The sequence below is a fragment of the Sorex araneus genome, chromosome 4 (assembly GCF_027595985.1).
Source record: "Sorex araneus isolate mSorAra2 chromosome 4, mSorAra2.pri, whole genome shotgun sequence".
Taxonomy (NCBI): Eukaryota; Metazoa; Chordata; class Mammalia; order Eulipotyphla; family Soricidae; genus Sorex; species Sorex araneus.
In genome coordinates this window covers 179,222,558-179,250,288 of record NC_073305.1, presented here as the reverse complement: position 1 = coordinate 179,250,288, position 27,731 = coordinate 179,222,558, and the positions used below count along the sequence as shown (strand labels likewise).

At 46.3% G+C, this 27,731-nt stretch overlaps 1 protein-coding gene across 17 annotated transcripts in view; it reads left to right on the top strand.

The window, feature by feature from the left end:
• The window catches only part of SYNE1 (spectrin repeat containing nuclear envelope protein 1), a 561,745-nt gene that overhangs the window by 367,624 nt on the left and 166,390 nt on the right, over positions 1–27,731 (top strand). For 15 of the 17 annotated variants that reach the window (XM_055134197.1, XM_055134196.1, XM_055134206.1 and 12 more), the window contains 5 exons: positions 2,397–2,564; positions 2,777–2,938; positions 11,141–11,335; positions 13,780–13,953; positions 17,806–17,997. In XM_055134197.1, the coding sequence (XP_054990172.1) occupies positions 2,397–2,564; positions 2,777–2,938; positions 11,141–11,335; positions 13,780–13,953; positions 17,806–17,997 (891 nt within the window). The remainder of the gene's footprint in view (positions 1–2,396; positions 2,565–2,776; positions 2,939–11,140; positions 11,336–13,779; positions 13,954–17,805; positions 17,998–27,731) is intronic. The other 2 variants (XM_055134207.1, XM_055134203.1) reach the window with 1 other exon arrangement.

The window sequence follows — 27,731 nt, the reverse complement described above, 5'->3', positions numbered from 1 at the left end:
AGGTGAGAGGAAGAAGAGGAAGAAAGGATGACTGAAAATATGTGTTGTGAGTGTATTCACATGATTATTTGTGGGTATTTATAATGTATCCTATCCCCACAAGGAAAAAATAGTGTCAGTATTTTCCTCTTGTGGAGAAGATTTGGCTCTCTGCTGATGAGAATGTCAGCAGAGATAAAAGATATTAGGGGCCAGAGTCCTTGAAAAAGCACAAGTGAATAGGTTTCTGGAAATAAGTAGGACTGTTATTCCTAAGCAAGCTGGCAAACAGAAGATAAAAGTGAGTCTGGGGCCAGAGCGATAGCACAGTGGGTAGGGTGTCTTGCATGTGGCTGACACAGGTTCGATTCCATTCCATATGGTCCCCTGAGCACCTCCAGGAGTAATTCCTGAGTGCAGAGCCAAGAGTAAACCCAGAGCGTTGCTAGGAGTGACCCAAAAAAAGCAAAAGAAAAAAGGGGGAGGGCTGAATCTTTTTTTTTAAAGGCAGAGTTTGGGAAATTTGAGAATTTCAGAACAATCTCTTTGATGGTTTAAGTTGTGTGTTATGTGTATTTCTATGCAGATATACTCAGGAAATGTGGCCTTGAGTCATGGCTGGGATTTTCCAAGTAGATGCAGCTTAGAGTAAAGTTGCAAAGGAAACAAAGGAATTGACAAAAGAAGGGTGGAAGTAACGAGATACAGAGAAGTACACAGGGGGCTGAACCAATTCACTGATGGCGGAGTGGCCTTTCAAGGGTGTGGAGGACTGAAGGAAGGTGGATGGGTGTGACCCCACCAGAGCTGGAGAATGCCCAGATAATCTACTTAGTTTGGTCACAGGGTCCTTCGAGAGGAGGAACCTTGGCCTCATACCCTGTTCTCCATAAGGTTGGTGACATGTCTAGAACCCTCAGCAAGAAGCTAAAATAGGTCAAAGTCTCAGAGCATCTCAGTATAGTCTCACTGAACCCCTTCAAGCTACCCAGAAAGGTGCAGCTTTGGGAATGGAAGCATACAACACACCTTGTTCCAACTCTGAAGTTTAGGAGAATTTGCACTGGGATCTCGGCTCTATGCTGTCTAAACTCCGGCTGTGACAGCCTTGTTCAGCTCTCATCTGATCCCCAGACCCCAGGAACCTTGGTTTCTCCAGTGATAGCGATCTTCTTCAATTATTGCTACCTAGACACTATTTTCAGTAAGGCTTAGCCTGATTGTCAGCAGGGGTACCACTGCAAAATAATGAACTTTATTATAGCAATTCCCAGAATAAAAGAATTACTCCTTAAATCGATTTCTGTTAACCTGCAGATAAATAGGCATGGATACAACTGAAAACATAAGTTATATGTCCTGATGTAGTGCAACCCATGATCAATACTAATAACACATAGAGTGTTACATATAATTTCCAAGTTAAAACAACTCAAAAGGGATCAGAGGGATGGTACGTAGAATAGGAAAAAGTTGCCTTGCATGTGGCTGACCTGGGTTCGATCTCTAGCATCCCATATGGTCCCCGGAGCAGCACCAGAAGTGATTCCTGAGCACAGAGCCCGGAGTGACGCCTGAGCCTTCCCAGACATTGCCCCAAGATAAAAATAAAATAACTCAAAAGCCTGCTTTTTCATCATTCACATTATCTCATTATCTTCTAAGTATTACAAAGGAAATGTCTTTGTTATTTCAATTTTAGAATGGCTTTCATGTCCCTATTATATTTTTTTATTTTAAATTAAAGTGTTTTAAATTAATTACTATTAATGAAAAAAGAAACTCACAAATCTCAAATATATGTGCCTGAAAAATTGTTTTGCATAGGTTTAAATATATTTAACCCAGTACTTTTTGGGGGATGGAGGCCATACTGAGCGATGCTCAGTGGATTCTCCTTGCTCTGTGCTTTGGTAATGCTCAGAGGACCATGATATTTTGGGGTTTGAACCAGGTCAGCCACACAAGGCAAGTGTCTTAGCGCTGTATTATCTTTCTGCCCCTACAAGTACTTTGAAAAGTAACTCAGAACTTTAGTCAATATATTAACCAGTAACCTAGGAAAAAGGAAATAGATTGTATCTTTTGCTGGGTAGAGGGGGTTGCATTTAATTATTCTTTAATTATGCATGCCACTTAAAACCTTTTATTTTCATTTTGCCAAACGTGGAATAAGAGAATTTAGAAATATTGGTGAATTTGATCATGTAAGCAGTATAAACCCCAAGATAGAGCACGTGTAACTTGCTTTGATAGGATCTTTACATTCTTGTCACAAAAATATATTGAGCCTGTCACCCTCTGCAAAAGGAGCAAAACCTTCAGTATGGCTCCACATGACAGACAGTACCCAGAGCCCACGCGATGTTGCCCTGAATGTCTTCCCTGTGAATCCAACACCACGTTTGCACCCGCAGGACATTGCTTATTACCAAGCGTTGTCTGCCGAGGGCTTGCAGACAGATCCCGCCAGCATTCTTCCCATCACTTCTCCCGCGCAGGAGTTGTATGAGCCAGGACTGGAACCAGCTGCCACTGCTAAACTCGATGATTTGCAGCGTTCTTGGGAAACCTTAAAGAATGTGGTAAGTGTCTCCAACACGACCTCGGTGAAACGCCCCCGCCGCTGCTTACCTGAGCCATGGTCTTAAGAAACACACACGTGGAGGTTGCACATCCAGGACGCGGTGGAAGAGGCTCTGTTGGGCCACCGAGGTGAAGCCGTGAGGAAATGCGTGTTGTAAACTCCAAGATAAGGCTCCAGGAAGCGTTTGGTAATCGCCCTTTCTCTCCGCAGATCAGCGAGAAGCAGCGGACGCTCTATGAAGCTTTGGAACGCCAGCAGAAGTACCAGGATGCCCTCCAGTCCATCTCCACAAAAATGGAAGCGATCGAGATGAAACTCAGCGAGAGCCTCGAGCAGGGCAGAAGTCCCGAGAGCCAAATGGCCGAGCATCAGGTAAAACTCCGCAGGGTTCTGTGTGATCACACAGGTGGAGTCTTGGTTTGTTTTGCTTTTAGCCCATCCCCAGATGAAGCTTTTAATTTTTGCAGAAGCAGAATTCGGGTTTAGTTTAGGGTCTCTGGCAGATAAGCAAGAGGATGGATCTGTTTTGTTTTGGGGGTGATTTTGAGGGGGGGGTCTACACCCAGTGGAGCTCATCGGTTACTCCTGGGCTCTGGAACCAGGAATTATAGTGCTCATGGAGCCATATGGGATGCCGGGGATTGGTCCCGGGTCAGGCGCGTACAAGGCAAACACCCTACCCACTGTACTATCACTCCAGTCCCAAATAGGTAGTCTTGTAACTGGCAGAATGTGTGTGGGACTAAAGAATATATCCTCCCAACACACACACACACACATACACACACACACACACACACACACACACACACACTGTATCAGTGCTTAGAGTAAACCTGATTTCAAGTGGTGACTATTTTTAGTGGTTCTATTGGAGTCGAGACAAGGAAATTCAGACGTTAAAGTAACAGATGCTCTGTGCGCTGATATTGCCTGCATTTTACTTTTATTACACAAAGTGGAGGATTATTTTTTCTCTTTTCAAAGTTTCCCAGTTATTTTTATGGTGTTCTGAACTGTTGTGTGAATATAGTGTATGGCAAGGGGTATCAAAACCAGATCAAGCCCGGGCAAGGCACATGCCCTACCCACAGTACTATCTCCCCAGCCCAGGGCTAGCTGGTTTAAGAAACAGCCAGTGTGGGGGATAGAGCCTCCTCATAGCACTTGAGAAACTGTCTCAGATTTCAGGGGACACAGAAGCAGCTAGAGAAAAAGGATCCTAAGTTAGAATCTTGCACTTGTCCCTGACTCGAGTCATTTTTAAAAAAAGTTACGTAAGGTAGACGAAGCTGAGCTTTACATGCAGAAGTGGCAGTGTTCACTCTAAGCTTCTTGCGATGAAGTTTAAAATACATCAATTTTAAGTGCATATGCAGCGTGTGCGTGTATTAAGATTTGGCTGATGCTTTAGCAAGGTGCCGGTAATGCCCGATCAGATGCGGGTCTCAGGCTGGTGAGGTTTGAGCTTTCACCTGAATATTCAGTCACTGTTAGATGGAAATACTGCTTGTCCTGAAGCAGGAATCAAGGGCATGTGACAGGTAAGAGCTAGAAGAAGAGGAAGGTATTTTTAGATTCTAAATTAGGTGCTGTAAAAGCATGCTGTGATATGTGTGTCTTTCAAGTACTGGGAAGTGCATTAGCCTTCAGAATGAAGTTATGTCTGTGCCAGAGAGATAGGACAGCAGGTAAGGTGCCTGTCTTTCATGCAGCTGGCCTGGGCTTGATCCCTGGCACCCCTTATGGTCCCCCAAGTCCAGCCAGGAGTAAGCCCTGAGCACTGATGGATGTGGCCCCCAAACAAGCAAACTGAAAGAATGAAATTGTATCTTTCTTCTGCATCTTTATAATTTTAGCTTTTTTGGGGGGGGTCACACCCGGCAATGCACAGGGGTTACTCCTGGCTCTGCACTCAGGAATTACCCCTGGCAGTGCTCAGGGGACCATATGGGATGCTGGGAATCGAACCCGGGTCAGCCACGTGCAAGGCAAACGCCCTACCCGCTGTGCTATCGCTCCAGCCCCACTGCATCTTTATAATTTTAGAACCCAAGAGAACTTGGTTTTGATTACTTGTTCCTAGGTGCAGTCGAAGTTAAAACTGCATTGTTTACAGTTAGAGCACTTTAGCATAACACAATTCTTAGGTCATTTCTTTTAGAGACCACATATTGAGAAATAGTGGTTTTAGGTTTTGGATACTCTTGTAACTTGTTAAGATAGAGATCAAAGTTGTTAGCTTTTTTTTATCTTTTTTTCTGGTGAAACTACCTTCTTTAGCTCTTTCTGCTATCTCAAAGCTAATCTGGTCTGGTGAAACTACTTTCTCTAGCTCTTTCTGGTATCTCAAAGCTATTCTGCTTTGGGCAGGGTGCTATCAAAGTTTGATATGAAACTAACCTTTATTGACCACACCAAACTATTCCTCCTGATAGTCAAAGACTTAAATAACTACTCTGATGGCATTTCTCTCTAGCTCCTTGGCTTCTTTCTTTCTTCCCCCTCCTCCTCCTCTTCCTCCTCATTCTCCTCCTCCTCATCCTCCTTCTCCTTCTTCTCCTTCTCCTTCTCCTTCTCCTTCTCCTTCTCCTCCTCCTCCTCCTTCTCCTTCTCCTCCTCCTTCTCCTTCTCCTCCTTCTCCTCCTCCTCCTCCTCCTCCTCCTCCTTCTCCTCCTACTCCTCCTTCTCCTCCTCCTCTTCCTCCTCCTCCTCCTCCTTCTCCTCCTTCTCCTTCTCCTCCTCCTCCTCCTCCTCCTCCTTCTCCTTCTCCTTCTTCTCCTTCTCCTTCTTCTTCTTCTTTTTCCTCCTCCTCCTTCTCCTCCTCCTCTTCCTCCTCCTCCTTCTCCCCCGCCTCTCAGGTGGTTCTCAGAACTTAGTCCTGCTATTGTGCTCAGGGTTCACTCCTAGCAGGCTCAGGAACCATATGGGATACTGGGGATCAAACACGGGTGGCAGCATGCAAGGCAAGCACCCTACCCACCATACTAGTGTTCCAGTGTCTCCACTGACTTCTTTTACAAACATTAGTTTCCCAATAGACAGCGGTAACTCTATTTTCATCTTCAGGGTTGAGTTTCCAGGCGGTGCTCCCCAAGGTTCATCTGCCCTGCTCCCTAACCGCACGCTGTGCTCCATGGTGTCTGGGAGGTCAGGAGACCCTCCCTCTCCTGGCTCCATACAGCTCCTCCCCCACATCCAAGAGGAATTTGATGTGAATTATCTGCAGGCTGGGTTAGAGGGTAGAGGTGCCATGCTCAGCTCCCTGGGAGCTGGTGTTCCAGGAGAAGGATTACACTGGCCAAACCCTCCCTCCATGCTGCTCATCTCCTGGGGTAACGACTCACTTTTCTCCTAGTGCCGAGGTCTAATCACAGCTCCCCACCACCTTGCCCCATCTCCCTCAGATTTTAAGAGCTTCCTGAAAACAGGACGCTGATGGTCTTCCCTCCCACCCCACCCCCACATTCCAGAGTGCCTAGCTGAAAATGCAAGCTGGCACCCAGTCACCCAGCACCATTCTAGGCCAGGAGTATGAAAACACAGACCAGTGGGCTTGAGAGCAGAATGATGGGTTATTCTAGGGATTTAGTGAAGAAACATCAAAATTGCACCTTCATGGTAGTTCTCTGCATTAGAAATGAAGGAAATTGTCACCACGGCCTCCTCCCTGATTTTATCTTGTACCCTTATATGTGGAGAGTGCCAGAGCTCATCATGACAACCGTGAAGAGAAGGCGCTCGATCAAGGATAACTGCTGGGCACTGACCTTTAGTCATTATTGTATCAATGCTCAACTCCGAGGGAAAAAAACGTGCACATAGAGTATAATTTCCCATAGCGCTGCAGCTCCTGTTGTCCAAAACTACATTCTACACATTCTAGGTCAAAGCCTCACTCTTGAGAAGCGAATGGTATCAGTGTCCAAATCTGTTCTTAGTTTTTGTAGGGCTCTGCAATTTTTCTTAGCACTGTTGTATGATCTCTAAATTTCAGACGAATATGATGTAAGTGAGAAAGTCCAGTATGTGTTTTTATGTTTCCTAAACATGAATAGAAGCACTTCCCTTGGAAGTATTAATGGTTGCTTTTTTGAAGGGGTTGGGGGGTGGGAATGCCCGCATAGGTGGTGCTTGGAGTCACTTCCGGCTCTGTGCTTGGGCATCACTCTCGATTGTGTTTACAAGACCATATGTGGTGCTGGGAATCGAACTTAGCTTGGCTGTTTCCCTGGTCCTAATGTTTCTTCAGAGAGCGGTGCTAATTTCTACATTGTTTATCTGAGCACTTATTTAAATGTAATGAATTTGGGTGGAGTTCAGGGCCTTTCCTGTTATCCCCTCTAAATTGTACAATGGATTTTATTTTAAGACCTGAGCGCACTTCGTTAGTGAACTTGTGGCTGTTGTTCTGGGTGTCGTTAGGCCTGTGATTAGGCCTTGATGGTCACAGGGGATTAGTGCCTTATGGCATGCTTTTTCTTTGCCCCACTGAATTTAAAGATGGGCATAGGCAGAGCTTTGTGGGGAAGGGACAGTAATTTCTTATTTTGTTTCTTTCTTTTTGGGTCACACCCAGCGATGCACAGGGATTACTCCTGGCTCTGCACTCAGGAATTACCCCTGGAGGTGCTCAGGGGACCATATGGGATGCTGGGAATCGAACCTGGGTTGGCTGCATGCAAGGCAAATGCCCTACCCCCTGTGCTATTGCTCCAACCCCAAATTTCTTAATTTTTCTCTTTTGCTTTTTGGGTCATACCCGGTGATGCACAGGGGTCACTCCTGGCTCATGCACTCAGGAATTACTCCTGGCGGTATTCAGGGGACCATATGGGATGCTGGGAATCGAACCTAGGTTGGTTGCGTGCAAGGCAAATGCCCTACCCGCTGTGCTATAGCTCCAGCCCCAAATTTCTTAATTTTTAATATCATAACAAGTCAAGATCTTCTTTGGATTTGGGGGACCCCCGCCCATCAGTGCTCAGGAGCTACCCCTGAGTCTGTGCTCGGAGGACTAAGAAGGGGGAGGGATCCATCTGGGCCTCACACATGCAGAGCAGTTGGCCCTTCCAGCTCTCTCTCCCGGCCCCAGCAAGTCAGAGACCTAGATGCACTCCGCTGCTGTAGGTCATTCTGCAGGAATGAAGTCCCCCTTTGCTGTTGGTGTGGAAGCCGTTGGTGTGTTAGTTAAGAACACAGCCAGGAGTAGCCCCTGAGCACGGCTGGGTGTGGCCCCAAGCCACTGTCTCCCCCAAAATGGGCAGCAGACGTGTAGCAGACAATCTCCAGAGGAGACAGTATGACGACATGCATGATGCTCACCACCACGACAGGCAGCAAGCGGAACATCCGGTGGGTTCCATAGATCCCGGGGCCCAAATGGTGATGCCTGACGGCTGGGCTGTGGGGTGGCAGGAATGAGAAGGAGCTGCCGGGACTTGTCATCTCAGGCACGTGCCAGTTCTTGATGGGGCGGCAGTCGCCTGGTGGTGTGAGGGTCCCTAAGCCTCCAGAGAGCTGTCCATCCCAGCACACGAGTTTCCCGGGACACAGACGCATTTCAGTGTGATGATTTAGTTTAAAAATTAGTTGGACAGGGGCTGGAGCGATAGCAGAGTGGGCAGGGCGTTTGTTTGCCTTGCACGCGGCCAATCTATTCCCAGCATCCCATATGCTTGCTCCCCTGAGCACCGCCAGGAGTAATGCCTGAGTGTAGACCCAGGAGTGACCCCTGAGCATTGCCAGGTGTGACCCAAGAAGCAAAACTAAACAAAAATCAGTTGTTCATGATGATCCTTACTCTAAGGGAAAGCATATTAAGTTTTGACTTTTGGCTGTTGGGGTCTCAAACATTGTTCAGGGACCCCCGAGGCTGCTCCTGGCAGTACCAGGTCTAAAGAGCTTCATGGTTCAGTGCTCAGGGCTGAGGGCTGAGGTGCTCCTCGGTCCTGGGATACCTGGGACCTCCAGAGCCATTCTGGTTGTGGTAGAGGTCTGCCACGGCCACACTTTGTGGCACTCACGTACCTTGGAGGATGCAGCCAGCAGTGCTAGGGAAAGGGGGAGGTGTGAGATGCCCGTGACTGAACCCAAGCACCCCTAACCCCTGTGCTGTCTCCCCAATCAGTATTTGGACCTTTAATATTGAATACTTCTTGATAGCTTTACGATTAGAATGATGCCCGAAGATTGACAGGGGCGGGGCTCTGAACTGTTTGGCCAATAGAAGACTTTCATTTCTTTAATTGACATTGTAATTGCACCTCCCACGCTAGGGGAATAGGAACTTAATCTGGCAAGCACCCATCCAAAGAGCAAATTGTAAAGTAGAAAGAATGAGACCAAAAAGCCAGGTGAATGAAACACTGGTAGATGTGGAGTGGGCTAGCGGGAAAAGAATCAAGATTTTGCTTTAGATCTCATAGTGGGGATGGGCTTTGCTGAAAGAGGAACCATTGCCCTGAGATTTGAAGGATGAGGAATGGGAAGGAGAGTATGCTGACTTAAATAGCTAGCATGTACAAAGGTCCTGGGGCCAGATCAAGTGGGTTTGTGGTGGGAGAGTTCCTGGAGTAATAAAGGTGGAGAACAGTAGGAAATGAATGTAGTGGGGTGTGGGACAAGAGGCAGGCAGGGGGAGACCCCACCTGCAGTGAGGAGTTCCAGGGTTATTTTGCAGGCACTAGGTAAGTAGGCATTTAAAGGCCGGCCTGATTTCCCTTTTGGAAAGTTTGCTTGAATGACTTGGGAGTAAGATAAAGGGAAGGAAAAGAATGTAAGCAGGCAGCCCAAGACTTGGCACATGAGTTTAGAGCAATTCTAGTACAGTGTCGGCTGGTGGGGCCGGCGAGATGACACAGGGAGACGGAGCAGGGTCGACGCACTTGCTGGCCTTGTACATGGCCAACCTTTGCTTCCATCCCCTGGTACCCTGTAGCTCCCCGAGCACTGCCTGGAATAGTTCCTGAGCACAGAGCCAGGAGTAAGCCCCAAGCACTGCTGGTTATAGTCCAACCCTTCATTCCCCAAATAAATGAGAGTGTCAGCTGGCTGAGGGGGTGTGAGGGGGTGAATGGCTCAGTCAGTGTATGGGGCAGGGGAAGGAGTTGGGTCGGAGGTTCAACTGTATGTGACCAGTGGGCTGGCTGCGTGGTGAGGTGGAGATGCCATCAAGTGGGGGAGGGGGATGGAATATCCAGGCCTGTAATGTAGGACAAGCGTCGCCATTCAGGATCTATTGAGTGCCGTGATATTAGGAAGCAGATCAAGTCAGCGGAGAGGGTGACATTCCCCAAAAGACACCGGGAAGAGAGAGGAAAGAGCCGAGAAACCAAGCCCAGGACGCTGCCAGTTTAGGATAGAGAAGCAAAGGACCGAGAAGGTGACAGTGGAGCATGTAGGAGACTTCTCCCTTCTTAGAGCACGTAGCACTGTAGCACTGTCATCCCGTTGTCCTGGCTCATGTATTTACTCCTGGTGCTTGAGCGGGCACCAGTAATATCTCCATTTTGTTACTGTTTTTGGCATATCGAATACACCACGGGTAGCTTGCCAGGCTCTGCGTGCAGCGGGATGCTCTCGGTAGCTTGCCAGGCTCTCCGAGAGGGACAGAGGAATTGAACCTGGGTTAGCCGTGTGCAAGGCAAATCCCCTACTCACTATAACTCAATTAGAGCATGGCACTGTTTCAGACCCAGGTATATTTCAGGGGGTTGGGTGAGGGGACACCACGTGGAAGATTGAAACAGTAAATTTTATTTCAATAGGACTTGTAGACTTCTCTGATGACGTCTGCCCCAGACTTCCTCTGCAGATGATCCTTTGGCAAAATTGCAAGATGCATACATACTCATTTTGAGTGACACAGATTTTTAAAAAATCTGAATGCTTTTGTTAATCTTGCCGGATTCATCAAAACATAAAGCAATATCATATAGTTACAGGGGTATTGATAAAAGTATGAAAAGTAAGCAATATCCTCCAAGTAATTCTTAGATCAAAGAGGAAGGATAAAACCCAAAATTAAGGGGACAGGAAGATTATTCAAAGTGGATTTTACATATAAGAGTCCTAGTGACACAAATTTTGGGGGTGGGGGTATTGTAGGTCTCACCCTGTGATGCACAGGGGTTATTCCTGGCTCTGCACTCAGGAACTACTCCTGGAGGTCCTCAAGGGACCATATGGGATGCTGGGGATGGAACCCGGGTTGGCGCCTGCAAGGCAAATGCCCAACCCTCTGTACTATCGCTCCGGGCCCATGTGACACACTTTATTATTATTGTTTTTTCAATTGAATCACCTGAGATAGAGTTACAAAGCTTTCATGATTGAGTTTCAGTCACACAATGATCAAACACCCATCCCTTCACTCGCGGTGACACATAGTTTTGAATATTGGCTCTTTCCTGGGGTTTGGTCACAGGCAGAGTAGCAGCTCCTTGGTGATTTCTGCAGGGGAGGGGAATAGTTCTCAGGGAGCCCATCCAGCGTCAGGGAGATCTGGCTGGTGCCCCGCGGCTCAGTCCAGCAGGAGCGAAGCCCACCGGTGTGACCGCAGTCTCCCCACAGGCGCTGATGGATGAGATTCTGATGCTCCAGGAGGAGATCAGTGAGCTGCAGTCTTCCCTCGCCGACGAGCTGGTGTCCGAGTGCCCGGAGTCAGACCCTGCCGAGCAGCTGGCCCTGCAGTCCACGCTGACCGTCTTGGCCGAGCGCATGTCCACCATCAAGATGAAGGCGTCAGGGAAGCGACAGCTTCTGGAGGTAACGGGATTTGGAGGGTTCCCCGAGTTCTTCAGGCTTGCGGTAGAAGCCCCTGGGTTATTCCCAGCAGCGACAGTTTCAGCGTGAGTGTTCAGTGCTGACCACCAGGGGCTGAACCGGCCGGTGGCCTGAATGTGGCCTTTCTCTCCTCTTGGACTCCCTCAGGCATGAAAAACGGAGAATCGGGAAGCAAATCTGTGGTCAGCAGGGGCCTCATGAATAACTCAGGGGGATTTGCATATTGGCTGGCTGGGTTTAAATAAGAGCATTTTATGATGGGTCTTACTGAGACTAAAAAAGATAAAATGCTTACTGTTACCGTGGGTCTGTCGGTACTGTTACCGTGGCACTGTCACTGCCACTGTCACTGTCATCCCATTGCTCATCAGTTTGCTCGAGCGGGCACCAGTAATGTCTCCACAGTGAGATTTGTCATTGTTTTTGGCATAACGAATACGCCACGGGTAGCTTGCCAGGCTCTGCCGATTGCCATGGTTCAAGCATGTAAATTCACAAAATGACTCTTGCAAATCTGGTTCTTTCATTCCTTCATATTAGCTAATACAGAGATGGTTTTGGTAACAGCGGTTTATTCGAAGTCAGCCATTTCCCTTTCTCTCTGTTCTCATTTATTTCCCGGCCCTGTGTATATATCTGAGGCTCGTGTTGCAGTCCCTATAGTTTTTCTGGACTGGAGATCTTACAAGGTCGTTTTTGTTTTGTTTTATTTTTTATTTGGGTTGGGGGGTTATATCTGACTCTGCAGTTGGGGACACCTCCTGGTGGGGCTGGGAGGACCATATGGGCTGCCAGGGATCGAACCCGGACAGGCCACAAGCAAGGCAAACATGCTATCTGCTGTACTATCACCCTGGCTCCTGCCCAGGGAGCTTATTTTAGCTTCTCCATCTCCTAGTATTTTCAGGGTCTCGCAACTTCTCTGATACACAATTCAATTCTCAGGGCATTCCTTATTATATAAGCTTAGTTTGTCTTATTTAGCTACCAACGGCACCATAATGCAGTTGCCCATAGCTCTGCAGTTGGGAACATAGGATCTGTTGTAAGATTAATCAAATCATATGCCATTCTTTTTCTTATTTTGGAGATAGGGCAAATCAGTGTTTGTCTGTATTTAATAATTTATGTTCATTAATCACATATTACTTTTAAATAGTGATAATTTTTATTAATACCAGTATTTTTTTTTTTTTTTTGCTTTTTGGGTCACACCTGTGTTGCTCAGGGGTTACTCTTGTTACTCCTGGCTCATGTATTTACTCCTGGCAGTGCTCGGGGGACCATATGGGATGCTGGGAATCGAACACGGGTCATCCGCATGCAAGGCCACTGTGCTATTGCTCCAGTCCCAATATCAATAATTTAAAATCAGATAGAGTACCTTAGGAGCGTTTAAAAGTCATTAATATCAACCCAGTCCTTCTATAAAGGTCTTGTAGAGTTTTAGAATGATTAGTCCAGACATGTAAAAGTCATGCATTATTTGTCTTCGTGAAAAACAACACAGAAACCTAAACCACAGGATTGGATTTCCACATGCACCCAAGACTTTCGTTATCCTGGGCCACTTCCTCTCACAGGGGATCAGTTGTCCAAACTTGCCTGTGGCCATGGAGGGCCACATGTTGGAACCTCTTTTCACCTTGTCCCAGTCCCCACCGCCCACTAGTTTTCCAGACACTGAGACTCTCTGCTGCCATTCACCATCTCAGCCCGTTGCTTCGTTCTGATTCTTGGTGCATTTGCACCTTCCTTATGATCCACCTGGCCCAGTTGGTATAATGCTCAAAAACACATTGTTTAATTTTGGATGCATATGAACTCATTGGCAAACGTTGTAAGAAAAACACTGATCGTCAGACTCCTCTTCCAAAATCCTGCATTTGGGGGCTGGAGAGATGGTACAGTAGGCAAGGTGCTTGCTTTGCATCTGACTGACCCAGCCTCTGTCCGCCGCACCGGAAATGGCCCCCTGAGCTCTGCTTGGAGTGATGCTCTCAGAGCACAGAGCCAGCGGCCAGCCCAAAAATCATAAAGAAAAAGAGAAACCAATTCTGAATTTTGCAGTGGGGTGGGGTAAAACACAGGTTTGTTTGACTGGAGTGATAGCACAGCAGGTCGGGCATTTGCCTTGCATGCGGCCGACCTGGGTTCGATTCCTCCGTCCCTCTCGGAGAACCTGGCAAGCTTCCGAGAGTATCCCGCCTGCACGGCAGAGCTTGGCAAGCTACCTGTGGCATATTGGATATGCCAAAAACAGCAACGATAAGTCTCACAATGGAGACGTTACTGGTGCCAGCTCGAGCAAATCGATGAATAATGGGATGACAGTGCAACAGTTCAAGACTCCTGGGTGCAGCCAAGGCTGGCAGCCCTCGAGTCCTCATGCGTTTGTCTGCGTTCTGCTGTGTTTGAATCCCTAGGAGAAGCTGAATGAACAGCTGGAGGAGCAGCGGCAGGAACAGGCTCTGCAGAGGTACCGCTGTGAGGCTGACGAACTGGACCACTGGCTCCTGAGCACGAAGGCCACGCTGGACATGGCGCTGGCCACTCCCACCGAGCCCATGGACATGGAGGCCCAGCTGGTGGACTGCCAGGTACAGCGACGCTGCCCACGGGATATGCCTGTACCACAGCGCATGCAGTGGCTTAGAGGGTTCATTAGTTTCCAAGTACTCACACATACGGCGAGCAGAGTTCGAAACCCTACAGTAGTGTAAGGGAAATTCAGACGTGAACTGAGTCTTTTAAAAATGATCGCCCCAAGTGTCTACTGTTTATAAATGTATAGGTTCCTAAATAATATTTGCATTTTTGATTTGGGGTCCTGAGGGCCATCCCCAGCAGTGCTCAGGGCTTACTCTTAGTTCTGCGCTCAGGGATCAGTGCTCAGGAGGACCGCATGAAGTGCTGGCCAGAGTTTGCCGCGTGCAAGGCAAGCTCATTAACTCTAGTACTATCTCTTCGGCCCAACATTGTTTTTAAGAGGCCATACATAGAAAACCGTCCATGGGATTTACGTTTAGTGGCTAAAAGGAAAACAAATCCAAGGAGGGAAATCTGTGGCAGTGAGTCAGACTATGAATAATGAGTCGGACTCTGGATAACGCAGGGTGTGTCCCTGGCTACTTGCTCAATGTTTAGTCCTATTCCTGATGTATTTGGGGGCCAGCCTAGAAGAGCTGTGATAGGCAGATGGAAGGATCACATATGGGAAGGACGAGCTGAAGCAGGATGCTCTTCCTGTGATGCTAGGTCCCCAGTTCAGCTCCAGAGCATCGGTATATAAATTCTTGACATTCTGGACATTTTCCGATACCCATAGAAGTTGCTCTGTAAGATGGCTAATGCACTCCCGAGTACCAGTCATTGAATTTCAGTGATTATCAGCAGACATATCAACTTCACACATAAATGGGATACGCCTAAAAGCTTTTCTTTCTTGCAATCAGAGGGATAGTACAGTGGGTAGAGCATTTGCTTTACATGCAGCCTACCTGGGTTTGATACTGAGGACCCCATATAGTCTCTGGGGTGCAGAGCTAGGAATAAGCCTGAGCATTGCCTGATGTGGCCTCAAAAGCAAAACAAAGGGAAACAAAAAAATAATAAAGTACTCTTTCCTTTGCATAAATAACTTAGTAAGTCTAAGAAATGCTTATGTAAAATCCTTAGGGTTAAACATCCATCTAACTTCAGAATTCTCCCTTTTAGAATTAGAGAAAATACATTAAACTCACCTTTTAATAGACTTTGGCTTTTTCCTTAATATGTTATGTGCTGCTGCTGTTTGGGTCAATTTTATATATTATGCGGAGGAGGGCTAGTACAGTGGAAAGGATGTTTCCTTGCACACGGTTGATCAGGGTTTGATCCCTGGCATCCCATATGGTTCCCTGAGCACTGCCAGGAGTAATTTCTGAGTGCAGAGCCAGGAGTAACCCCTGAGCATCACCGGGTATGACCTCAAAAGCCCCCACCAAAATATTTTATGTTATCTGAGATCCATTATATGGATTATTAAAATTTATATATTTGTACATTATGATATGTAAATTTTTGGACAAGTATCTATATGTATTCAAAGCATCATTTTTCTCTTGTGATGCCTAGAGAATAGGGTTACATGTGAGTGATTCTATTCTTAATCTCATTTATTTTAATACTGCTTCTCTGAAGAGATCTATTTTTAGTATTCTCTCCTAGCACTTGAAATTGCCACATGCCCTAGCATAATTTCACATGCATAATTTCAAAATTATGTTTTATCATCACTCCCACTTCTTCCTTTTGAGGATCTCTAATTTTATGTTCTACCCAGTGCCCATATAGCAAATAATGTTTTGAGGGACTTTTTGAAGTATGTAAATGGCCTTCTGGGTACATGAGAAGGAACTGGAAGTCTACAGAAGCAGATTTAGAAGTCCAGTTACTTGGTTGATCCAAATCAAGTATTCGAATCACTTGCATAACTGTCATGTGGGTGTTACACAAAATTTGGGCTTTCTTGTGTCTCTTAGGGCCCTGGGCACTTGGCGTTCACAGAGAAATTCCTCTAAAAATACTTAAAAAATTATATAAGTGGGACGAGGGCAATTTTTGTTGTCGTTGTTTGTGTTTCTCTGTGCTGGTGATCAAATGCAGGGACCCACACACAGAGAGCTTGTTCTCGATTACAGGGCCACTTCCTTAACCCCCCTCCCCAGTTACATTTACTGGAGGTAAAGGGGGGGCAGGGAGGAAGTGCCAGTGGGAGAACATGGTGTCGCATGTTGTCATAGCCTGTGTGGGAGCCCCAACACTGTGTATCCACCCACTGGCCACTCACCCGCACGGCCTCACTGCAATAAGCTGTGGCATTTTCTTAGAACTTATCTTTGGGGCCAGCGGGGGGGTCACTCAGCAGGTTGGCGTGTGCACTTGGCATGCAGAGAAGCCTGGATACACCCCCTGGCACTGCCTGGTCCCCCTGGTGCTGCTCAGAGTGACAAACCAGGGCTCAGTCCCAACTCTCCTGGGTTTGGCCCCCAAGCCTTTTTTTTTTCTTTGTTTTTGCTGGAGGGAGTCACACCTGACAGTGCTGGCGAAAACTCCTGGCTCAGTGTTCATGGATCCCTCCCCGGGCTGCTTAAGGAAACGGTGGCACCAGGAATCCGACTGGGCTCCTGCACGCCCAGCCGACACGCTGCTGTATTCGGAGGAGGAGGAGATCATTGGGAGTTTTGCACAGGTCCATGAGATCTTTTTCCTCCTTAGCAAATTGACTGAATGTCAGTGAGAAAGTACACATCAGAGAGTTCAGAATAGGTCAGGAATATCCAACCCCAACAATTCCTGGGCATGGCGTTTGGGTTTAGGGTATTATTTGTGTGTGTGTGTTTCTTTGAGTGGTACCATACCCAGTGTCGCTTCAGGGCTGTTCGTGGCTCTGTGTTCAGGGCACCGTGTGGTGTGAGGATTAAATCCGGGCTCCCTCGGCCAAGGCCTGAGCTCCGGAGAGGAGAGCCGCTGTCGCTCCAGCCTAAAACCAATTTCTGTCGAAAAGAAATAGTTGTTTTGCTTCACTTCATTTTTGGCTTTTTGTGTTCAATCATACCTCGAAAGAAAGGAGATGGGTTGGCTGCTGCTCTGGATTTCGTGGCCGTTTAAGAAGAAAATTCTGCAGCACTGGGGGATTGTCATGGAAGTGGAAATTCTAAGACAGATTATGGAAATGGAACATTGCAATCACATTCATAACTATAAAGCAAAAAAGATGCCAAGGGCTACCTGGAAATAATCAGCTCAAAGAAGCAGTGGTTTGAAAGAGAAAATTGTCTTACACTGGGCAGAAAAAATGTTGAATGTTGAATATCATTGCTATGATCAGCCATGAGTGTCACAGTCTGATGCTAAGTGGTTTGCTCTGTGCTTGCTCTTGTTCCTGTAACTGTTGACTTACTACTTGTGCTTTCCAGAATAATTTCTAGTTTATTTTATATATGCTTTGGGACTTGGGGCTACATGCATCAGTGCTCACTGGCTCTGTGCTGGGGGATCATTCCTGGTCATGCTTAAAGGACCATGTGTGCTGGGGATCCAATTTGGCTCTGCTGCACGTAAGGCAGTGCCTTAGTCCCCAAACATACTGGGGTATGTTAATGTTGGCATATTTTATTATATGTCTATTGGCATATGGGCATAATCTCTTGGCATATTTCTGTTTAATAAGAAAGAAAGGAAAAGAAAATCTCAAAGACCAGAAGGTAAGTCAAAGGACGAGCATCTGCTTTGCACGCGGGAGGCCCAAGTTTGATCCCCAGCGCCCCGTCCCCCTCTCAGCACCACCAGGACTGACCCTGAGCAATGTGCCAGGAGTAACTGATGCCAGGGGTCAGCTGCCGGGGGTGGCCCTGAAGCTGGGCGGGGAAGAGGGAGATCCGGGTGCTCATGCCGCTTCTCGGTTGCAGAACATGCTGGGGGAGATCGAGCAGAAGGTGGTGGCGCTGTCGGAGCTGTCGGTGCACAACGAGAACCTGCTGCTGGAGGGCAAGGAGCACACCAGGGGCGAGGCCGAGCAGCTGGCCAGGAAGCTGCGCACCCTCAAGGGCAGCCTCCTGGAGCTGCAGCGCGCCCTGCACGACAAGCAGCTCACCATGCAGGTGAGGCCCCCGCGGGACCCCCCCCTCCAGGGCCTGGTCAGGAGATATATACTCCCACACATGCACTTGCGAATGTGCATGCACGTATTATATCCATCCATGCATGTACACATACATGTGTACACACATACATGCACACACATATCCACACCCATGCACACACACATGTGCATACCTCCACACAGGCAAATGCATGCCCAGCTCGGAAGGCACATATGTGCGCATGCATGCACATGGACACGTGCATGTGAATGCATACATGTATCCCTTGGCATGCATGCATACACATACACACCCCTCACATGCACACACATGTACACACAGGCTTACAATGCACAACTGTACGTGTGCACACAGGTACTCATGCATACTCATGCATTCAGATTGAACCCTAGGATTGGCACATGTGGCTATAAGAAGTGGGCTTAGAGTCATTTTAAAATCGGAAGATTCATGATCTCTTCCATAATCCGGGAGCTTCCATGTCCCCATTCTCCTTCCTTTCCTTCTCTTAAAGTCTCATTTCTAAATTGAAAAGAGAAGGAGAATATTAACATGTCTGTAAGTAGGTGCTAATAGAGTGAAGTGTAAGGACTGTGTCTTTGCTTTAGCTAGAGGAGAAAATAGGGGCAAAGAGGTGAGCGTGGTCTTGACAGTTGAGATTCTATCTGTGCAGGGCCATTGTGGGGGTAGGAAAAGGTGTAAAGGTAGCTTAATGGTAAGCGCCTCTATGTTCTGTTGCCAGGATAACTCAGAAACCAAGATATTTCTTAATTCTTTGCTAATTCTATGATTATATGACACGGAGAACCAAACCTAACCCATGGAAAACTATTAGAAGCACTAACATTAAGTGGAGTTGGTGAGTTCACCAATGTGCAGGGTGCGTGACGCGTTCAGTGTTTAAGAACTGCCTCCCTAGCCCCCCTGCAGAGAGACAAGGAGACGGGGACCATGGACTGATGGTGAAAATGGCCCGTTTAATGCAGAGCTGTTAGCATACTTACAGAACATCTGAAGGGGTTAAAGATATAGAACTACACGTAGGTGTGATTGATCATTTTCAGAGGTAAAGCATTTCAGTGGAGACAGTTTTCTTGAGGGATTAACTCAAGGAGACGCTCTAGCTCCCAGGACATCTATGTTGCTTTTCTCTTTCCCTTTAACTTTACAAATTAAACAGTTAAGTTTACTTCTTATTAATACTTGCAGTTATTTGGATAAATATAGTATGGGTTATAGGTTTCAAAATTTAGTTCTCTGGGCTCTGATAACAAAGCAAGGCTTTTACCGTAAATCCCAGACTAGGTCCTCAGGAGGGTGTAGCTTGTCCTTCCCTGTGGGGGCTGTCTCTTAAGTCAGGACAGTTTGCATCAAGACTGTGCTTTTATGTCTCTAGTCTGTCCCCTTTCAACGCCTGGGTAGTTTTGCCACTCACCCTGGGTCCATCCCGGTCCCACAGAGGGACCTCCCTTTGCGGCGTGTTAGGAACTACAACCGAAGCCTGAGTCAAGTAAATTATGATGGTTACACGGGAGTAGCTACATTTCAGAGTCAGTCAACTCCCAAATATTAGGAACACAGCCTTAACGGTCTTTCTGTGTTTAGGCAAAGAATATTGCTCTAGAGTAAAATATGGAAAGACTATAGGGGAAAAGAGAAAAGCAAGTAATTCACTTCAAATACAAAATCTAAAGTTACCAGAAAGTTTTGGCTTCTGAGTAACCAAGACTGAGCTGGGGAATTGTGACAATGAGAGGTAAAGCACAAAGGAAAGGTCTAAGATAAACTCAGGAGATTGTGCTCATAAGAGCACTATAAGCTTCTCTGGGAGGAGGAAAAGGGGCAATTTTTCAAATTTTACAAGTAATGAAGCCTAAACCCTTAGGGCTACTATTCAACAGAAGATGACTTGCCTGGTCAAAAATAAGTTAGAGGATGGGGAGATAGTACAGGAGTAGCATCGTGCCAGCCTTGCACACAGTCAGGTTGGGTCAGTCCCTGACTTTGCTTGTGGTCACCCAGGCACTGTCAGGAGAGATTTCAGAGTACAGAGCCAGGAGTCAGACCTGCACTCCGCCTACTGGGTCCCCCCGATAATGATTTATAACATTTTTACCTGCAAAAAAAACAATAACCCAAGTTAGAAAAAAGAACTACAGTTTCCCATTTAAATTCCCAACAAAGTATGAAATATTTGGAATTTCAACATAAAACTCCTTAAAACATGCTGAGTGGTACAAGTATTTCTCATTTGTGATAACAATGGGAAGATACAAAGATAAATGTGAAAATAGCAAAATTTCTGAAAATAAAGTTATTTAAGATTATTGGTAATATATTAATATATAATATTATAATAATTGGAATAGATTGGGGATTGCATAAAAATAAAACAGTAAGCACAATAAATTTCCCCAAAAGATACCCCCTTGTATCTGTAAGTATAAGGGAATTTTAAGGTTGGATATAGGCTCAGTCAATAAAATGTAATTTACTTATTAAAATTAAGAGGTAAACTCCTTGAAATGTGATTGCCTGCATTCCCAGTTCCCAACCTTTAGCACCTCCCTCCAAAAAAGGCATTGCAGTTGCACTAAGGTTTTAAATGTCAACATTAAATCAGTAAACATCTGGATGTATTAGTCTTTTTTTTTTTCAAAAAATAAATATTTAATAAGATGAACCTTTTCCAATATATTCCAAATTCAGAATTTTATAGTTTATTTAGAATAATGAAGCAGAAATTTAAAATTTCTGTGTGGCCAAGAAATTAAATTATCTAAAATATAAATTCATAAATAGAAAATAGAAGACATAGGCAAATACAGAAGACACTGTGCCAGTTGGGAGATCAGTTCCCTTAAGTTTCACAAATATTTTGTAAGTCAATAATAAAAGATCCTCTCATAAAATTATGGAAAGGTGTGAAAAATACAATGGAAAGAAAAGATGAATCAGGAAGGTACAGAAATGTAGTTGGACTTACCACTTGATAAATACAAATAAAACAAAATACAGAAATTCACCTTAAATTTACATTGTTTAAAATGCATGAATCCTCCACCTTCTGAACTAAAGCAAAGAGAGAGATAAAATATTCAAATTGAAAAAAAAAAGGGATGATTTTCCTACTTGGAGAGTTCAGAGCAGTTTAGTTTCGTAAGGACATATCAGTAGTCTTGTGCACGATGCTTTCTTTCCTCCCCATGGTAATAGATTAAAATAAATTTAATTTCAAAGAAACACAAGCCAGGAGAAGAGAGACTTCACAATTCCTGACCTAGGTAGCTATCTTTTTTTTAATTTAATTTTTTAGAATTTCTTAATTTCGTTTTTACTTAATGTAGGCACCACAATTTATGATTAATAGTAACAACAGTGGGCAGTGATTTACCGTAATGTTAATAATTTTGTTCTTAAGAATATTTCAAGAGTATAATGCTGTGGTACCACATACTTGCTACAGAGTATCAGCACCCCTGCGCTCCCCTTTAGAAAAATCAATTCTATAGTTAAGAATCTCAGGGTCTGGGGCCTGAGCAATAAAACAGTGGGTAAAGTGCTTAAATTGGACACGACTAACCCGGGTTTAAGCCCATCCCATATGATACCCAAGTGCCACTAGGAGTGATCCCTGAGCATAGCACAAGGAGGAAGCCCTGAGAAACTGTTAAGTGTGGGCCCAAAGCAAAACAAAAAGACTCTTTCTGGGTCCATGGCCCTTGTTTACTCCCCTCCTGTGCTGCTTTGTCTTTGTGTGTGAGACTGATGCATTTCCTTTGGCTCACTCATCTCCCATCCGCATAGCTGCAGGGTTTCATGCTTTGCATAGAGTGGCATAGTCGTCCTTTGTGGAAGTATAGTATAACTTTCTTCATTCTTGGAGACTTGGGTGGTTTCCAGGCCGTGACTCTGGGGAACAATGCTACAGTGAACGTAGAACTGAAAGTTCATTTTTCAAATTAATGTTTTGTGTTTTTGCGGGAGATGCCAAGAAGCAGAGTGGCTAGATCGTAATTGTGGCTCATTCCTTCCCTGCTTGTCTTGTGTTCATACTAGCTTCTGCCAAAAGTGAGCCAAGGTTCCTTTTCCTCACATCCTGGCCAACTCTGGTTGTTTCCGGTGTTTTCGATGTGTGCCCTTCTTGCTCTTGTGAGGTGATATCCCATTGTCCCTTTGATTCACACTTTCTTGAGGATGACCATTGCAGTGCATTTTTCACATGCCTGTTAACTGTCTCTGCCATCTTTGAGAAAGCATTTACTCACTTCCTGTCCCCATTCTTTGGATGTGATTATTTATTGGTTGTTACATTCTGTGAGTGTCTTTTAAATCTCAGAAATTAGCCCTTTGCCAGATATGTGGTAAGTGAATGTTCTCTCCCACTCATTGGGGGCCTTTTTCATTCCAGAAACTTCTTTTAAAAATGAATCACTTCGTAGGGCATTTGCTTTGATCAAGGCTAACCTGGGTTCAATCTTCAGTGCCCCATGTGGACTCCTGAGCACCACCAGGAATGAACCCTGATGTGGCAGGAGTAAGCCCTGAGCACCCCCAGGTGTGGCCCCCAAACCGAAACAAATAAACAAATCAAAATGAATCACTGAATGACTGTCATCCAGGGCATTTGTTTACAATAGTGTCAACTGTTTAGTTCGATGTCTGGAGTGTCATTGATTTACTGCTTTGCTTCTCTCTGCCAGTGCTAGCCTATAAAGCTCTTCTGGGACCTTGACCCATCCCAGAGGCACTTTCCAAGGTCAGGTACAGCCTGACACTTGGCCCTGTCTAGGGATTAAGCCAGGGAGGGGCCCAAAGTCATTGCCTCGGGGAAGACAAGATTGGGTCAGGGCAGACAGCCAAGATTCCTCATAGGCTGGTCCAGGGTCCAGGACATCCTTCCTCCCCAGCTTTGGCCACTGACCTTTGTGCTGGTTATTTACCTGTACGAGCAGGATCTTCCAGAGGAAGTTCAGCAAGGCTTCCGTCTCAAATCTTCTAGGTTGAAGGCATTGACAGTTCATTCTAAATTTGTCAAAGAACTCTTGTGCCAAACAAAGAGGAGCCAGACGTGGTTCTTGGAACTGCAGGATAAAAGGGTCCCCTCCCTAGTTCCATCCACTGTGAGCCTGGTGACTGACCCTGGATGCCACTCAGCCTTTTTCCAGATCAGGTTTCTCGTCTGGATGAAATAATATTTAACTGGGGGCTGGTAGGGGGTGGGGAAAAGGATGAAACCCAGGGTTAGGGCTTAGGGCTTGGGGATGTAGCTTCATGGCAAGTTGATGCTTAGCATTTGGAAGGGAATACCCTTACCAAATCCCCCTCCCCCCCAAATAAAATAATTTGGGTGGAAAGGAAGACATGCTTCTTCCTTGATAGGTGTAGAAGCCAGTCAAAAAGAATGGATAAATCAACATGCCAATTTTACTGGCAAACAGTACTTAAAAATTTATGGCTTGGGAAAATATTCCAACTCTTCTCTGAGTTTCTCAAAGGCCCAGCAAAAACCGCAACCCCAGGGGACGTCCACATTCAGGAGAAGATCCTTCCTGCCAGTCAAAGGTATTGACTTTCAGATCAAATTCAATTGAACATTCCTCCAGGAAGAGAAACGATACTTTTCCTATCGCTGGTCTGCCCAGAGTGATTCCTTTGCTCCAACCACTGGAAAAATAACCTTGGTAGCGGCCAAGGAGATGGCTCAGCAGTGAAGAGTGTGACCTGGGATAAAAGTCTGAGTCTTGGCACTGCATGGCCCTGACAGTGCGGCCCTAGCAGCCCTTGGCATGGCATCGCTAGCACATTTCTCCACCCTTAGACCCTAGTCATTAACCTAGCTGGGGGCGGGGGGGGGGGGAGTTCCCACCTAGCAATGCTCAGGGGTTGCTCCTGGCTCTGCACTCAGGGATTACTCCTGGCAATGTTGGAGGACCATATGGGATGCCGGGGATCAAACTGGGGTCGGACACGTGCAAGGCAAACGCCCTACCTTCTATCTCTTTGGCACCACACATTGTTTTCTTGTCCCTGTGAAGGGACACAGACCCCAGACGACTCTGTCATCAATGATGTGTGGACTCTGACCAGGAACCTGAGGTCTTTTTCATCTGTTCTCATCTCAGGGAAGCTGAGAGTGTTCCCCGAGTGTCCTCCCCCTACCCCCCCACCAAGTGTTGAATGTTCCCCAATCCTCACTAATCTTCCAAGGAATGTCCCTGGCAAAAGTTGTCCCAATTCTAGTATTTCAAAAATAAACCATTTATGTTGCTCTGCCCTCAGGGAGACTCATGGGGCAGGAACCTTCGTAGTTCGTAATTCTTAGGTAGGAGAGAATATTAGCTCTGTAGCACTGTCCTCCCGTTGTTCATCAATTTGCTCGAATGGGCACCAGTAACGTCTCCATTGTGAGATTTGTTGTTACTGTTTTTGGCATATCGAATATGCCACGGGGAGCTTGCCAGGCTCTGCCAGGAGAGAATATTAGACCTCAGAAAAGTCCTCAGTGCTGTGGCATTTCTCTATCATGCTTGCACATCCTAGGAGAAAGAAGAGAACTTTCTGTGAGCTGGAGCAGTCGACATTTTTTTTTTTGGCCTCCTGTGGTCTACGTGTTATGATTTAAAGTCACTAAATCACTTTGTCAGAGAAAGAGAAGAATTTGCTTGAGAAGCCGGACCTAAGCACATGTTCTAGCCATCTGGTTTCCATGCTGCCTGTTTTGTCTCTAAAGCTGTGGATTCAATAATCAAATAGGGCTCCCCTCCTTTGATGTCACGTCTCAGAAGCCCCAAGTGAATCTGTGCATGTACCAGTGGCTCAGCCGTTCTTTAGACCCTGAGTTTCACTGTCATTTTCCATTCTTTAGATGCTCCTTCCCACTGTTATTTTCCACTTGCAAGGAAGCATTTGAAAGACCGGCTCTCAGAGGATTGTAACCTGAGCAGATGGGTGAGGCTTGAGACTGGAGATTGCCCGCTAGTCTTTAGGCGGAGCTCCCTTGAGAAAACTTTGCTCCAGGATAAATCAGAGAGGAAGTGGCTGGGGTCTGTCCCAAAGAGTGAGCTGGTCACTGCCAGGTCCCCGTGGCAACGGGAAGAGATCTGAGAAGGACAAGTTTTGCACAGTGACTTCATTGGCGTCAGCCCAGAATAATCAGGGCGGTTGGAGCTTACTGTGGGTGGATGATAGATTCTTAGAAGCGGGCAAATAGTTGCATATCAGCATAGCTAAAAAAATCAAGCAGGGACTGGAGCGATAACACAGCTGGTAGGGCGTTTACCTTGCATGCTGCTGACCGGATTCGATTCCCAGCATCCCATATGGTTCCCTGAGCACTGCCAGGAGTAATTCCTGAGTGCAGGAGCCAGAAGTAATCCCTGTGCAACTCCGGGCATGAATCAAAAAGTGAAAAAATAAAACAAAACCAGAGATTCTGGGCCGAAATGTGGGTCAGTGATAAAGTGCCTGCTTTGCATGGGTGAGCCCCTGGATTTAGCACCGGTAATGCAAAATCAAATATGAAGTTGTTAGAGAACCCACATTCATTTGCTGGGCTGCTCAAAGGCCAATTGCACAGGGTTGATACTAAACAAAAGTGTTTTATTCAGTTGCCAGCAACAGTTTGTAGGTGACTTGAGAAAGGTGCGAAACGTGGCCTCGAGGAAACAGGCCTTCCACCTCTCTGCTCACCCCATCTCAGCCACCCGGGGACTGGTCAGTTCTGCTCAGAGCACCCACAGGGCAGAGTCCGACAGCCCCACGAGACAGCCACCAGGCCACCAAGTCAGATACGCTTGTTCTGCACAGCCCGGATGCTCGGCTGGAGTGAGGAATTGCTTTTGCAGGAAAGGGACATCCCCGCCCTCCTTGCACAAGCATCCCTGCCTCGAGCCTTCCCTGGCACAGAACAAATTCAGGAGGAGGTGATATGGTAAACCAAAAAAAATTTTTTTTTTAATGAATCACCATGAGATACAGTTACAGATGTACAAACTTGCATGGTTGCATTTCAGTCATATGATGATTGAGTACCCATCCCCCCACCGGTACCTATTTTCCACCACCAATGTTCCAGTAACCCTCCCTCCACCCCCCCCCCACTCTCCCCTCCCCTATGGCAGGGACATTCCCTTTTGCTCTCTCTCCTTTTGGGTGTTATGGCTTGCAATATAGGTAGGAAGTGGCCATCATGTTTGGCCCATAGTCTACTTTCAGCGCGCATCTCCCATCCTGAGCGAGCCCTCCAAGCATCATTCACTTCCAGATTGGTTTTTATTGAAATAAATTTAGAGAGCTGTGAGAGAAGACAAAGAGAAACATGTTCAGGAAAGAGCCTGGGCTTCTCCAAGGGGAAGAAAGCAGAGAAAGGACTTTGGGAGAAGGTCACACAACAGTTCTCCACATTGTCTTGGTCTGGAGGTCTCTGCATGAATGAAAGCTAATCTAGGTGTGATCTCCAAGGTACTTTCACATTCTTATCAGGACCTTTGGATTCTCTTATAGCTTCTCCTTTTCAGAGGGGTCCACCCTTTTCTGGGTGGTGCCTCAGTTTCTCCTTCTCCAAAGAGATCAGGATTTTCATCTCAAGGAGATGTGTTCCTTATGCCTTTCAGCTACTTCAGGATGGGGCCATTATTTTTCTTCTTTTTGTGGGGAGAAAAGGGTGATGGGGTGATGGTTGCTTGGGCCACACCCAACCACGTTCTGGGCTTACTGCTCGGGGTTCCACACTCAGAGATCACTCCTGGCCAGCCAGGGAGACCATCTAGGGTACCAGGGATCGAACCCAGGTTGGCTGTGTGCAAGAGAAGTTCCTACCTATTGTACTGTCAGACCCCATCACCTGACTATGATACAGCCATGGTGGATGGAGGCTCATGTCTTCCAAACTGCCATCCGGTTCTACTGGGTCCAAGAAGGGGTGCTTATAGAAAAAGAAAATAGGGAAGCACATTTTTGGGAAGGGTGGGTTGCAGGTTGGGGGATCGAGGGATAGCCATAAATTCACAGGATTCCCCCCAAGGCTCATTTCCTGATTAAGGTTTTTATGCCCTTACCCTTGAGGAAAAGATAAGTGGGAAATTTTTTACATTCTCAACCCTCCCTAACCAGACAGACGTTCTGGTTCTAATATTGAATATTCAGATCCTCATTTCCTTGGGCCAGGTTCAAGGTAGTATATAAAGCAAAATACACATACTTAGAGATGAATTGCCTTTATAACTGATGATTATTTAGTAGAGTCCCGTGAAACAAGTAGAAAGGCCCTGCTAGGATCTTAGATGAAGAATAAGAGTTTTAAAATCTATAGTCAGAGGGTGAGGAAAGAGCATTAGAAAAAGCAAATGGATATGTATTCAAGCTAAAAATCTTCCCCCAGGAAAAGGTGGGTGATTAAGGTGAGGGGAGGGGGGAGAGATAAAGGGGGAGCCTTATCAAGCAGGTAACTTCAGTGGTGCAGATCAGGAAAGAAAACTCTGGTCTGTGGGGGCCAGAGAGATAGTACAATGGGCAAGGCACTCATCTTTTATGCAGGAGAGCCTCAGCACCCCCAGAAGGTTCCCCATACCTGCCAGATGTGATTCATGAGCACAAAACCAGGAGTAAGGCTTAAGCACAGCTGGGTGTCACCAGAAAAAAAGACAACAACAACAACAACAAAAGAAGCTTCTCCTTTGATCCAACAAAGGTCCAGTTCGCTCATTTAAAATTGGGAGGAGGTGGCAATT